The sequence below is a fragment of the Phascolarctos cinereus genome, unplaced genomic scaffold, assembly GCF_003287225.1.
Source record: "Phascolarctos cinereus isolate Bilbo 61053 unplaced genomic scaffold, phaCin_HiC Scaffold_726;HRSCAF=1367, whole genome shotgun sequence".
NCBI classification, from domain to species: Eukaryota; Metazoa; Chordata; class Mammalia; order Diprotodontia; family Phascolarctidae; genus Phascolarctos; species Phascolarctos cinereus.
Window position 1 is genome coordinate 54,722,123 of NW_027556098.1, and position 13,797 is coordinate 54,735,919.

General features: G+C 37.6%; 1 protein-coding gene across 1 annotated transcript in view; it reads left to right on the forward strand.

Moving 5' to 3' along the window:
- Positions 1–747: 747 nt before the first annotated feature.
- LOC110214904 (radial spoke head 1 homolog) overlaps positions 748–13,797 on the forward strand; it is a 50,724-nt gene continuing 37,674 nt past the window's right edge. The window contains 3 exon segments of the mRNA XM_020996034.2: positions 748–1,087; positions 8,030–8,143; positions 8,228–8,333. Coding sequence (XP_020851693.1) covers positions 1,034–1,087; positions 8,030–8,143; positions 8,228–8,333 — 274 coding nt within the window. The 5' untranslated portion in view covers positions 748–1,033.

Consider the following 13,797-nt stretch of genomic DNA (forward strand, 5'->3'; position numbering starts at 1 on the left):
GAGGGAGTGAGGGAGGGAAAAAATTGGGAACTCAAAATCTTGTAAAAAGTGAATGTTGAAAATTGTCTTTACAATTAATAATAAAGTTAATTATGAATGATTAAAAGAAAATACTATTTACATGAAAAAATAGTGCTCAGAACCAGAAAAGTGATTATCTTGTATTTTGCCCAGGTCAGACGACATGTAGATAATTGTCTTTTATTCTAGATTCCAAATGTTAGGATGGACGTTGACAAATGAGAGCATACAAAGGTAGAGCACCCAGGTGATAGAATTGGAGATGACTTTATATAGGATGCACTGGGGATTTAGGGAGTGGGGCTATTTAGTCCAGAGAATAGAATGTTTAGAGGTGTCATGATAATTGTCTTTAAGTATTTTGAAGGATTGTTTTATGTGGAAGACGGGTTAGATTTGTTTTGCTTGACTCTGGAGAGCAGAACCAGGAATTGTGGATGGAAGTTACAGAGGCAGATTTAGGTTCTACGTAAAAACAATTTTCTGATGATTAGAGCTGTCCCAAATCTGTTGCTCTGGGAGAGAGTTTACAATAGTTTGGGGGGAAGGGAGTCAAGAGAGCCTAGGTATCCACCTCTAAGAATCTGTTCTATTTCTGAGTCTACATAGGTTTTTGCTTCTTTCTCTGCTCTCTCTACTTCTCTCCTTATATAGCTTCCTTTGGGGCAGTCAGGAAAACAAGACTTGTCTCCGTTGCTATGGCAACCGCTGTGTTTCCATCACTGCCTGCTCCTCCCAGCCAACTAGTCCCCCTCTCTTCCCCCCTTTTTGTATCCATTGTTCTCCTTCAGCCCCTAGGTTTTGGCCACGCCTCTTCTCACCTCCCACTACGAACACTTTCTCCTCCTCCCCAGGAAAGGAGATCTAGAGGTTGGGAGGTGATTACTACAGGGGTGAAGGCGCGAGCTCCCTTAGCCCTCCTCATAACGAGGTGACTGTTAACAGAAAAGTGTCGATCTGCAGGGACTAAACCCGCAGGAGGCAGGATTGTGGTGGTGGTGGTGATGAAGTCATGTCGGATCTGGGCTCTGAGGAGATAGAGGAGGAGAGGGAGAATTATCTCGGGGTGAGGATGAGGATAATGGCTTCAGGGTGAGGGAAGTGGCTGGAGCAGGGAAGGAAGATTGGGGGCATTTGTGCCAGTTCAGCTTTGGGCAATACCGCCGCCCCTTTCTCTTGGATTGTCCTGGGTTTATTAACAGGGATAATCACACTGTGAGGCGTTCAGCTCTGGCTTGCTCCTTGCCTTTCTGACAACTCCCCCGCTGCCTCCTCACCTTTTCTGCAACATCAGCTCTTGCCAGCACTTAAACGTGTGAGCATGTCCAAAAGGATCTCTCTTTGTACCTGTCTGTCTTCCCTACCTCTATGATCTCAACTCTAATGGGTTCAGTTTTTGATGTGGGAAAGGAAATAGGGGTGAACTCCCTCCCCCCCTCCCAGAAGGTTGGCCTCTGGAGGCCTGAATTTTTATTGGCCACTTGAGAGTGTTTCTTGAACTTGTCCTTTCACTTCTCTGGTCCACTCTGTGAGAGTGTATAAGACCCACCCTTTGGAAGACCCCTTTAACCATTAGTGACAGGAGGTATCGGGATGATTCAACCTATGGAGACTCCGTTGACCTTTGATTTCTCCAAAAGGCCAATGATTACCACTCACTTCTTTCTTTTACCCTCTCCCTACTGTCTCCCAATCCCTCTTCCCTTTTCTTCCTAAGCAATACCCATTTTAGGCAAAACTTTTAAATTTGGCATTAAAGTTTTTCATCATGTGTTACCAGTAATATTTTCTATTTCCTTAATGTTTTTTAAGCTTATAAAATGCTCTTAAAATCAGTATTTTCCTCAAATACATGTAAAAACAATTTTAACATTCTTTTTTCCCCAAATTTTGAGTTCAAATTCTCTCCCTCCTCTCCCTCCCCTTGAGAAGGCAAGCAATTTGACAAAGGTTATACATATGCAGTCATGCAAAACATACTTCCATGTAAGTCTTGTTGTGAAAGAAACACAGACAAACCCCCCCCCCCAACTTTTTAAAGGAAAAGTATGCTTCAACCTGCATTCAGATTTCATCAGTTCTTTCTCTGAAGATAATTTTCATCATAAATTCTTCAGAATTGTCTTGGATCATTGTATTGCTGAGAATAGCTAAGTTATTTACAGCTGTTCATCACACAATATTGTTGTTACTGTATACAATGTTCTAGTTCTGCTCATTTCATTTTGTATCCATTCATGTTAGTCTTGCCAGGTTTTTCTGAGAGCATCTTGCTTGTCATTTCTTATAGCATGATAGTATTGCATCACAATCATATACAACAATTCAGCCATTCCCCAACTGATGGACATTCCCTGAATTTCCAATTCTTTACCACCACTAAAAAGAGCAGGTATAAATATTTTTGTACATATAGGCCCTTTTCCTTTCTGTTTTTTTAAAAATGTCTTTATACAGACATAGTAGTGGTATTGCTGATTCAAAGGGTTTGGGGGTCTATAACTTTTTGGGTAGAGTTCCAAATTGCTCTCCAGAATGATTGGATCAACTCACAACTCTGCCAACAGTATATTAGTGTTGCAATTTTCCTACATCCACTCCCACAAACCACTAAGGGATAAAGGAAAGAAAGAGAACCTTACACCAATATTGTTAATAGTCATTTAAGAATTTTTAAAAATCTTGGCAAAAAGACTACGGCAATTTGTCCAAAAAAATCATTTACTATGATCAAGGTGCATTTATATCAGGGATGCAAAGATGGTTCATACTGCCTAGCATATTGTAGGTACTTAATTATTGCTTGATTACCTGAATTCCCAAAGCTAAGATGTGTCAGAGCTGGGATTCATGCCCACATTTCCTGAATTTCAAGTTAAAATCACTGCTGCAAGCTACTCCCCTTCTCCAGCTTTGTGCTTGAACAAACTAGATCACTCTGCTCTAAGAATACTTCCTGTTACCTCCATGACTTTGTTCACAACATTCCCTAGATTTAGAATATTCTTCAGAATATGCCTACAACTTAAGCTTATGTATCCTTAAAGACCCAGATCAAATGCAATCTTTCTGTTGTGATCTAGTCAGTATTATAAGGTTGAAAGAGTATTGGGTATGGACAAGGATAATCCAAGACTAATTTTCCTCATTTATAAAATGGGATTTATAACCAAACAAGAGATAGAGAACATTATGAAATACAGAATGGATAATTTTGATTACATTAAATTGAAAAGTTTTTGCACAAAGCCAGTGCAACCAAGATCAAGAGGGAAGCAGAAAACTGGGAAAGAAGTTTTACAACATTTTGACCTGGGTTTGGAGTATACTTCTGTTAGATTCAGCCCCTGCCACTCAATAGGTTCAGCATGATGAAACTTGTGGTCTGGGATTTCCTTCCCTGGTTATCTCTCTGCAGGCTTCAGAATGGGCTAAAAGCTGAAACTGAGATCCTCCTTGGCTCCAGGGATGTGAGCCATATTGCTGACATTTGCTTCTGAATTTTCTCCTCTCTTGGTACATAGGCTAGGACCTGTTTAACACTCCTTACCCCCAAATACCACTATGGATAAGATTCTTTCCTCAGTCTGTCCCAGATCTGTGATCCAGAACTGAGTAGTGAGTGACAAAGTTGCCAGATGGTACCCATTCCTAATATACAGCCTTACCTATTAGAATACTTTGAGCTCCTGGTTAGACCCTATTTCCAGTGTACACAGACTTTTCTCTGTATTCCTCTTTTGACCTGGGATTAAAAAAATTTATTCATTTTGACTTTTTTTTTTTTAGATTTCTCCATCAAGATTCAGTCTGGTGCAGTTTTGTTGGAGTGGGGGCTCACTGTAATTCTTCCTGCTACTTTGCCCTATAAAACATTTTAAATGACTCCTAACTTAACCTTGAGAGAAGAGCCCATTTTATTTTATTTTTTAAAAACATTTTAAAATTTATTTATTTTGATTTATCAACAATCACTTCCATGTGCTTTTGAGTTTCAAATTTTTCTCCCCCTTCCTCCCCACCACTCTTCCCAAGATGGTGAACAATCTGATATAGGCTATACATATGCATTCCTAGTAAATATATTTTCACATTAGTGATGTTGTAAGTAAGAATTAGAACCAATAGGAGGAACCACCAGAAAGAGGAAACAAAACTCAACAGAAGAAAAAAAAACAGTGAATAGTAGTCTTCGATCTGCATTCAAACTCCATAGTTCTTTCTTTGATGTGGATAGCATTTTCCATCATGAGGTCTTTGGAGATATCTTAGATCCTTGCATTGCTGAGAAGGGTTAAGTCTATCAATGTTAGTCATTGCACAACATGGCTGTTATTGTGTACAATGTTCTCCTGGTTCTGCTCACTTCACTCAGCATCAGATCATACAAGTCTTTCCAGGTTTTTCTGAAGTCTGTCTGCTCATCATTTCTTATAGCACAATAGTATTCCATTACATTCATATGCCACAGCTTGTTCAGCCATTCCCCAATTGATAGGCATCCTCTCAATTTCCAATTCTTTGCCACCACAAAAAGAGCTGCTACAAATATTTTTTACATGTGGGTCCTTTTCCCATTTGTAAGGTCTCTTTGGGATATAGCCCTATAAGTGCTATTTCTGGGTCAAAGGGTATGCACATTTTTATAGCCGTTTGGGCATAGTTCCAAATTGCTCTCCAAAATTGTTGGATCATTTCACAACTCCACCAACAATGCATTAGTGTTCCAATTTCCCCACGTCTTCTCCAATATTGATCATTTTCTTGTTTTGACATGTTGCCCAATCTGATAGGTGTGATGTGGTACCTCAGAGTTGTTTTGATTTGCATTTCTCTAATCAATAGTGATTTAGAGCATTTTTTCATATGATTATAGATGGCTTTAATTTTTTCATCTGAGAACTGCCTGTTCATATCCTTTGACCATTTATCAATTAGGGAATGACTTGCATTCCCTATAAATTTGACTTAATTCTCTGAATATTTTAGAAATGAGGCTAGAAGAGTCCATTTTAAAAATATCAATATTCTACTGGTTGTACTGCCAGTCTCCAGCCTCCAAAGAAAATCATGCAAAGGGCAATAGAGATATGCATGGTGGATGTGGGAAATTATGGCACATGACAAGAAACTCTGAAGAACTAGAGTAAAGAATGGAGTCATGGATGGTAGAACAAGATGTCACTTAGTGAGACTGAAAGATGAACAGCTCTTGTACTCCATTGAAATGCTTTCAACATCAAGAGAAAGTTGTGAAGGTCCTCAGCACATTGGACAAATCTCATTTGGCACCTGTACAGCAAGACACATACAGGGGTCACAAAAATCGGCAGGAATGAAGAGGCTGTGCTCTGTATCATGGGAAGAGACATCTACACTGATGTATGTTAATGATCTTTCAGCTGTATGTGGGATGGATTGGAGGGGAGAAAAACTAGACATGGTTTTTCCATGCTTCTCCTTTAAAATTACATTACAGAAATTCTCATGCTTAATGGGTGGCAGGACCAGTGGCCAGACCTGTGTCTCTAGGGGTGGTCATCCTTAAAGAGAGTCCAAAATGTTAGCTGTGCTATGGGTCCCCTGGTTCACTCCTTAAATGTATGTGAAATCCCATAAATTTGGAATCTCCCTCTAACATTGCAAATCCCTGGAATGGTAGCAGGGTGAATAAAGATAGGGATACTCACCTCCAGAGAATGGCGGGATCATGGATACTAAGCCAAGGATCTCAAATAATCTTTAGATGGAGATGTTCATAACATTCAAAAGGTGCTAAACTAGATGTTGACAGATTCAAATGTCTAGGAGCTTTGTGGTCTCCAAGTATAAGCAAAGTGAGCATTTACTAAACAAAAAAATGTGCATCCCTATAAACCAGGCTTCCACATTCCCCTCCTCAAATGCCTTTAATTTTAATTTTTTTTCCTAAGGCATCAGAATTTTTATGTTGAAAGTAAATTGTTGTAAAATGGAGATAGTTCTTTACTAGTATTTTTGTTTGTTTGCTTTATTTTGTTTTGTTTTTGTAATCTGGAGGCCACTGTTGGGAGTTCCAGGGACTTTTCAGCTGGGAGATGTCTGTTTTTGATCTAACCCTAGAAGGAAAGTAGATGACCTACATTTCTGTCTAACAGTTTGGAAGACTTTTGGACAAGATAGACCATTGCAAGAGGGAACAAATACAACTTAAGGAATTGGTTCTTAAGGTTTTTAATAAATGTTCATTTTTTATTGAGATAGGAAAAATAGTCCAGATTCTCAGAGACTCAAACATTTAACAACTAGATTGTTATTGTTTTTACTTCATTTTCAAAGTGGACAAATCACATCGTGGGGTGATGTCTTAACTTGTGTATGAATTGAATTGAAGTGAAGTAGAGTCGAACAAAGTCATCAGCCTCAGTCTCTCTTCCAGAATCATCACAGTACAGTGGCAAGACTAAAATCAAGACAGCTGGTGATGGCCCAGGATGAAGTGGATTACCTTGGTGTCTTCAATGTCTGACCAGGCTTTAAGCTCTCCGTAGCACTGCTTCAACCACCTTCATAGCCTTTGGAACAAATTGTTCTCATCTACCCATTCCACTGGGGGCAAGCTTCACATACTTGGGGTAGTTACTCCCCTAACTGAATGAAGGGTTTGAGGGTCAGTTACTCTCAACCTGGTTTAGCCAGTTTTCCAAGATGGCTTACTGGGGTGTGGCTGCTGTCCATGCTACAGCTTCTTGGAGGTGAGAGTTGAGTGCCTGGTAGATACCAAAGGTGGATGAGCAGGCCAGACTCACACTAGAGGTGTCCTTAAACACCACATACACCCTCCACAACAAGTAAGTGTCAAAGGAGGGATTTGAACCCAGATCTTTCTGACTCCAATTTCAACACATAGTCCATTATGTTATACTGACCTTTTAAACACTGTTCTTCAGGGTTCCTCAATGGTTATATGCTGGTGGCAGCCTATTCCCTTTCACATTCTGGTGAATTTCACAGAACATGTTTTGTAGTGATCTAGGTATTGCTTTGATTAGTATAATTTTATCTTTTAATGTGAGTAACTTTATCTTTTTTTTTTTGTCATAGAGTAAGTAGTAGATCTGAGAGTCAAATCCAGGTTCTATGACTCCATATTCAATGTATTCTTTTCTTTTGCACCTCCCATTTTTCATAACATTGGTCAACGTCTTAGATAAGCATAGTTCTTGTTTTGTATCTTATTTAACACTGAAACTAAGTAGGTGATTGAACAAAGTTACCTCTCTAGTTGTGTATTGTATAATTTCTCTACATTTTGTACATGGAGTCATGTAATTTTTATACAAGTGAGAGATCTCTTGTGTGAGTAAAGTCTTCAAGTTTTTTCTACTGAGTTAAATGCTTTTAGAAAACCAATTAAATGTGGAAATGTTTTGCATGACTGCACATGTATAATCTATATCTAATTGTTTGCCTTTTAAAAGTGGGGGAAGGGAAGGGAGGGAGAGAATTTGGAACTCAAAATTTTGGAAAACAAATGTTAAAAAATTTTTGTTTACATATAATTGAGAAAAAAATAAAAATAAACAACATTAAAAAAGAAAAGAAAACCAGTTAAATGCATGTAGTAAATGATAGATATAGCAAAAATCTCATATCACTACACTTTGCTTAAGTGTATACTTATTCTCAGGAAAGGATCCAATATGAGTTACCAATTCTTAAGTGTGAGTGCAATTCATTGTGTTACCTCTGGCTGCAGTTTAATTTTTATTTCTGATTATGGGAGAAAAAAAGCTCCGTGTTAACTAAAAGAAATTTCGGGTATCAATTACCATGTGAAAAAAAATATTTTGGGGAATAGGAGAATCCTTCTGAAGCTCCCTGAAATTACACACTATAAGCTCCTTCTTCTACCAGCTTTGCTAATATTCTACACATTCAATATTTTAAAAATATTTTTCAATAACTTACTCTTTACTAATTCATCTATTTAATAAATCAATTCACTTTGCTTATCTCATTTTGTCAGGAATATGAAGGAGACCGCAATGAGGCAGGTGAACGACATGGAAAAGGGAAGGCAATATTGCCCAATGGGGATGTATATGATGGACAATATGAATTTGGTAAAAGACATGGTCAGGTAAGAATGAATGTGTTCTCTGAGTTTTTTTAAAAGAGTGTTCTTTGAATTAGACTTAGAAATGACAAGAATAATATATTTCAGGGGACTTACAGATTTAAGAATGGTGCACGATACATTGGAGAATACCAACAAAATAAAAAACATGGTCAAGGCTTGTTTATCTATCCAGATGGATCAAAATATGAAGGTAAAATTGTATTGTTACGTATTATTTTGTGTGGGACAGCGACACCAACTCAAATTAAACTCAGAGACCTCATGGTGGAAAGTAAAGGTTACCTTTATTACAATCTCTCGAAATGGCTGTCTGCTCCTTCGATACATGTGGGGAGAGGGAGAGAGAGAGAGAGAGAGAGAGAGAGAGAGAGAGAAGAGAGACAGACAGACAGACAGACAGACAGACAGACAGACAGACAGACGGAGTAACAGGGTCCGCCTTATGAAAGCAAATCTACACCCACCACGCAAACAAGCCTCCACCCACCACGCAAACAAGTTTCCACCCACCACTATCCCTTACCCCCTTACCTGGGGGCTTACATTCTAAGCTCGAAATTCAAAGACAAGGAAAGAGGCTGGAAGCTCAGATTGGGGGTGGGCAGGGCTTATTCTTTCTGTTAAGTGCTTAAAAACAGGGTTTAAGTGGGGAGGATTTTGAAAGTAATAATCAAGAATTATTTGACCCTTTGAGGAGCCTTCACTTCTGAGAGTTCATTTCTCACACTACCTTCTGAACTCATTACCTTAACTACACTGAGAAGTCTTCACTGGGACATCCCATTCAGTTTCAACATAAGAAAATAAGTTCAATTTTTCTTCTGGTGACTGAGCTTATCTGTGAATATTGAAGTACATGGGAAACTCTAAATTCTTTGGTTCAGTCAGTCAAAAGTAATTTATTAGTACCTACTTTGTACAATATCCACTGTGGGAGATAATAGATAAAAATATAATTCCTTCCTCAAGGACTTTGTGATCTAGCCAGTGAGACAGGACCTCTAAATATAAAAAGATAGCTAGCAATGTAAGGTAGCATTTAATAAATGACCAAAAAAATTGCTTTAAAAATTCATTTTGGGTTTGTGTGTTCAGAGAAGTAAAGAGAAGGACCTGAGTCTCAAGTGAGGGAAATGACTTGAGCAAAAGGTTAGCTGGAGATATTCAAATTATATTTAGAGAGCAGTCTGGCTGTAGCAGAGTGATTATGTTATGAAATAATCAGAGACAAAATTAGAAAGTTAGATAGGGCTTAGATCAGGCCCTTGAATGCCAGGTTAAGGAGTTTAGGACTTCACCTAGTAGATAGCTAGGAAAAGATGAAGGATTTTGAGCAGGTGATTGACACAATGTAGGAAGAGTTTTAGGCTGATTCTGGGCCAGTGTTGGAGGAAGTGAAGGATGAGTTTCTAACATGCCAAAAGCTGGTACTGAGGCAGAATACAGTTTTGAAGAGAGTCTGTGTGAGAATACTATGAGCTATTTATGCTAGAGTTCTCTTTCTCCTCTAACAAAAGAATTTGTTAAATTCCTTACTTATCTTTTTGATAATTTCATCTTTATTACAGAAGGTAGAGAAAGTATAAGGGAAATGACATTCTAAATCTAATTTTAACCCACAAAGAACTAGTTGGTGAAGGAATGTCAAGAACTATGAAAGGAAATAACTATGCTATTTTTAAACTCAACGTGTCCAAAATATAGCCCATTATCTTGACCCTCAACCCTACCCCTCTTCCCAATTCACCTCCTTTATTGAGGGTGGCATTTTCCCCCCAGGCCTGCAAGTTTGTAGCCTTGGAGTAATTCTTTACATTTCTTAATGTTAACAATTAGCATCTTAACAATTCTTAATCTCCCTCCTCACACACATTGCTATACTTTGTGGATCCTGCTTCCTCATTTCATATTGATACCTCTTTTTTTTCACTTGCCTAAACTATTACAACAATCTCCTGACTGGTTTCCTTTACTCAAGTCTCCCTCCTTTTCAATGTATTCTTCTCAATGAAAACACAGTCCCCCAAAGTAATGTTTCCAAAGCATAGGTCTGACCATGTTCTTCCCTTGCTCAAGAAGTTGAAGGTTTTCTCTTGCTCCAGGATCAAATATAAGGGTCATGTTTCACATTTAAAGCTGTTCACAAGCTAGATCCAGTCTGCCTTTGCAATCTCTTTACACATCATTCTCCTTCAAGAGCTCAACGTTCCAGCCAAAGTGGTCTTTCAGCTGTTTCCTACAAAGACTGTTCCATCTACCCTCTTTGTACTCCTTCTATACCTTGGATGCATGCCCTGTTCATCTTCACCTCCTGGAATCCAAGGCTTGTCTTCAAAATTCAGCTCAAGCTCCACCTCCTACCTGATACCTTTCTTGGAATTCGTGACCCTTCTACACCTATCCCCACCCCCACCTCTGCCTTGTATTTACTTTGTGCATTTGTGTGTGTTGCATATGCTTATATAAGTACATATTTTTTTCCTTTAAAATTTTAATTGGTATTTTTCATTTTTATACCACCTTCATTTCTTTGAATTTTATTTTTATTTTCCCAAGTAACAAGCATTTATTTTATTAATCTGTCCACCCTATAACCACTAACCCTAATACCTGTTAGAAATAGACTTGACACCAAAAATTTAGTATCAAGAAAACTTACTATAAAGGAAGTCCAGAGGATTTAGACGTTTCTGGCCAGAAGCGGGCTCCACCCCTCTTCAGGAGGGGTGGGCCCTGAGTATAAGGGCAAGTGTGCTTTTATGCAATTGAATTTGGCACGAAACCTCCCAGGCCGGGATTGGTCCATCCCTTCCCAGGTTACACCTTTCCTTACATGTTTCCCCTTCATATGCTCAAGTATGTCCCCCCCCCCCCCCCCCCCCGTCATATGTCCCATGACTCGTTAATGAGGCTCCAATTTTATGCGGGGTGTGTCAGATAACAGTAATGAAGTTCATTAAGCAGGTGCACTAACATTTTTCAGGTGTCCTCAGGTTGACCCTAACTGGTCTGAGCTGGCTCGACCCCTATCTTGATTTTGGGGTCTTCTTGGAACAATCCACTTACTTCCTATTGGTCAAGCCCAGCCCACCTACAGTGTACCACCCCCTGGGACCTTTGTTCTTTAAATCTCTGCATTATTCTACCTGTGGAAACTTAAGCCCTTCTAATTCTAACATACCCAATAAGCAAATTTTTTAAAAAAATAAATGCACTTCCCTCTATATCTCTCAATATATAGCTGTATAGACCATGAAAACAAATTTCCACATGAGCAATATTTGAAAACATATGTTTCTTTTTATATTTAAAGTTCATTACATCTATCAAGAGTGAGTTGAATGTTTCATCTTCATTCTTTCGGAGTTTTGATTTATCATTGTTTTGATCAGAGTTCTAAAATTTTTCAGAACTTTTTTCTCTCTAATGTTACAATTCTATAAATTATTCCAATAGTTCTACTTACTTTGCTCCTTATCAGTCAACAAGTTTTCCAAATTTCATTTGAAATTGCCAATTTTATCATTTCTTATTGCATATATATATGTATATATATACATATATATGTATATATATATGTACATATATATATGTACATATATATATACGTATATATGTACATATATATATATATATATATATATACCAGTCAGTCAATAACCATTTATTGAGTACTTACTATGTGCCTTTTCTAAGTAAGGAAGATTCAAAGAAAGGCATTGTTTCAAATAAGGCTACTCTATAAACATGGATTAAAAAAAGAGATAAGCAGGGGAATTTTATCATGTTTATTATGTTTAAATAGATAACAGATAATAAATAGATAAAATAGATAACAAATCAATACCAATACTTAATATATATATACTTGATGACATATCTAAATACTTAAAGCAAAAGTTAATTGAATTGAACAGACAAACAGTAAAACTACAATAGTGGGGGGAACTTAATTTATTCTTTCAGATCTAGACAAATCTAACCAAAAGATAAACACGATAGACGTTGAGTACCTGAATAGAACTTTAGAAAAATTAGCTATGATAGATCTCCAGAAATTACTGAAATGGAATAGAAAAATTTTGTGTACTTGTCACCTGTACATGGTAACTTGACAAAAATTGACAATGTATTGTGGCATAAAGACCCCAACCAAAATGGATAAAAGCAGAAGTATTTAAATATCACTTACTTATCATAACGCAATAAAAATTATATTCTCTTTTAATTCAGTGTCTGGTCAAATACAAGGGGGAAAAGTTAACAATCACCACTCACACACATGAGTATGTCATTCCAGACCACTAGCAATAAAAAGTTAATTCAATTAAACAAACTCCTCTTATGTGGCAAGTGAGAAACTGTAGTCTAGCAGAGAGAAAGAGCCAGGGCCACAGAGACAGAAAATTTTGGGTACAAAGACTACCTCTGACCTTGGGTGAGTTGTAAAACTTTTGGGTGTCTCCAATTAACCCCACTATATTATGTTCATTTTTGTTTTTGTTTTTTATTTTTAATTAATTTATTTTGATTTATCAACAATCATTTCCATAAGCTTTTGAGTTGTAAATTCTCCCTCTCCCTCCCCACCTCCCTCCCCAATATGGCCTGCAATCTGTTATAGGCTCTACATATATATTCCTATTAAATATATTTTCACATTAGTGATGTTGTAAGGAAGAATTAGAACCAATAGGAGGAAACACAAGAAAGAAGAAACAAAACAGAACTAAAAAAAAGAGCAAGTCGTATGCTTCCATCTGCATTTAGACTCCACAGTTCTTTCCTGGATGTGGATAGCATTTTCCATAATAGGCCTTTGGAGATGTCTTAGATCCTTGCATTGCTGAGAAGGGCTAAGTCTATCAAAGTTAGTAATTGTACAATGTGGCTGTTATTGTGTACAAAGTCCTCTTGGTTCTGCTCACTTCACTGAGCATCAGTCCACACAAGTCTTCCCAGGTTTTTCTGAAGTCTGCTTGCTCATCATTTCTTATAGCACAGTAGTATTCCATTACATTCATATGCCACAACTTGTTCAGCCATTCCCCAATTAATGAACATCCCCTCAATTTCCAATTCTGTGCTACCACAAAAAGAGCTGCTATAAATATTTTTGTACATGTGGGTCCTTTTCCCATTTGTATGATCTTTTTTGGGATACAGCCCTAGAAATGCTGTTGCTGGGTCAAAGGGTATGCACATTTTTATAGCCGTTTGGGCATAGTTCCAAATTGCTCTCCAAAATGGTTGGATCATTTCACAACTCCACCAATAATGCATTAGTGTTTCCATTTTCCCACATCTTCTCCAACATTGATCATCTTCCTGTTTTGTCATGTTGGCCAATCTGATAGGTGTGATGTGGTACCTCAGAGTTGTTTTGATTTGCATTTCTCTAATCAATAGTGATTTAGAGTGTTTTTTCATATGACTTTAGATGGCTTTAATTTTTTCATCTGAGAACTGCCTGTTCATATCCTTTGATCATTTATCAATTGGGGAATGCCTTGTATTCTTATAAATTTGTCTTAATTCTCTACATATTTTAGAAATGAAGCTCTTATCAGAGACATTGGTTGTAAAAATTCTTTCCCAATTTTCTATATTTTTTTCCTTTTTTTTAGTAGGGCAATTGGGTTAAGTGACTTGCC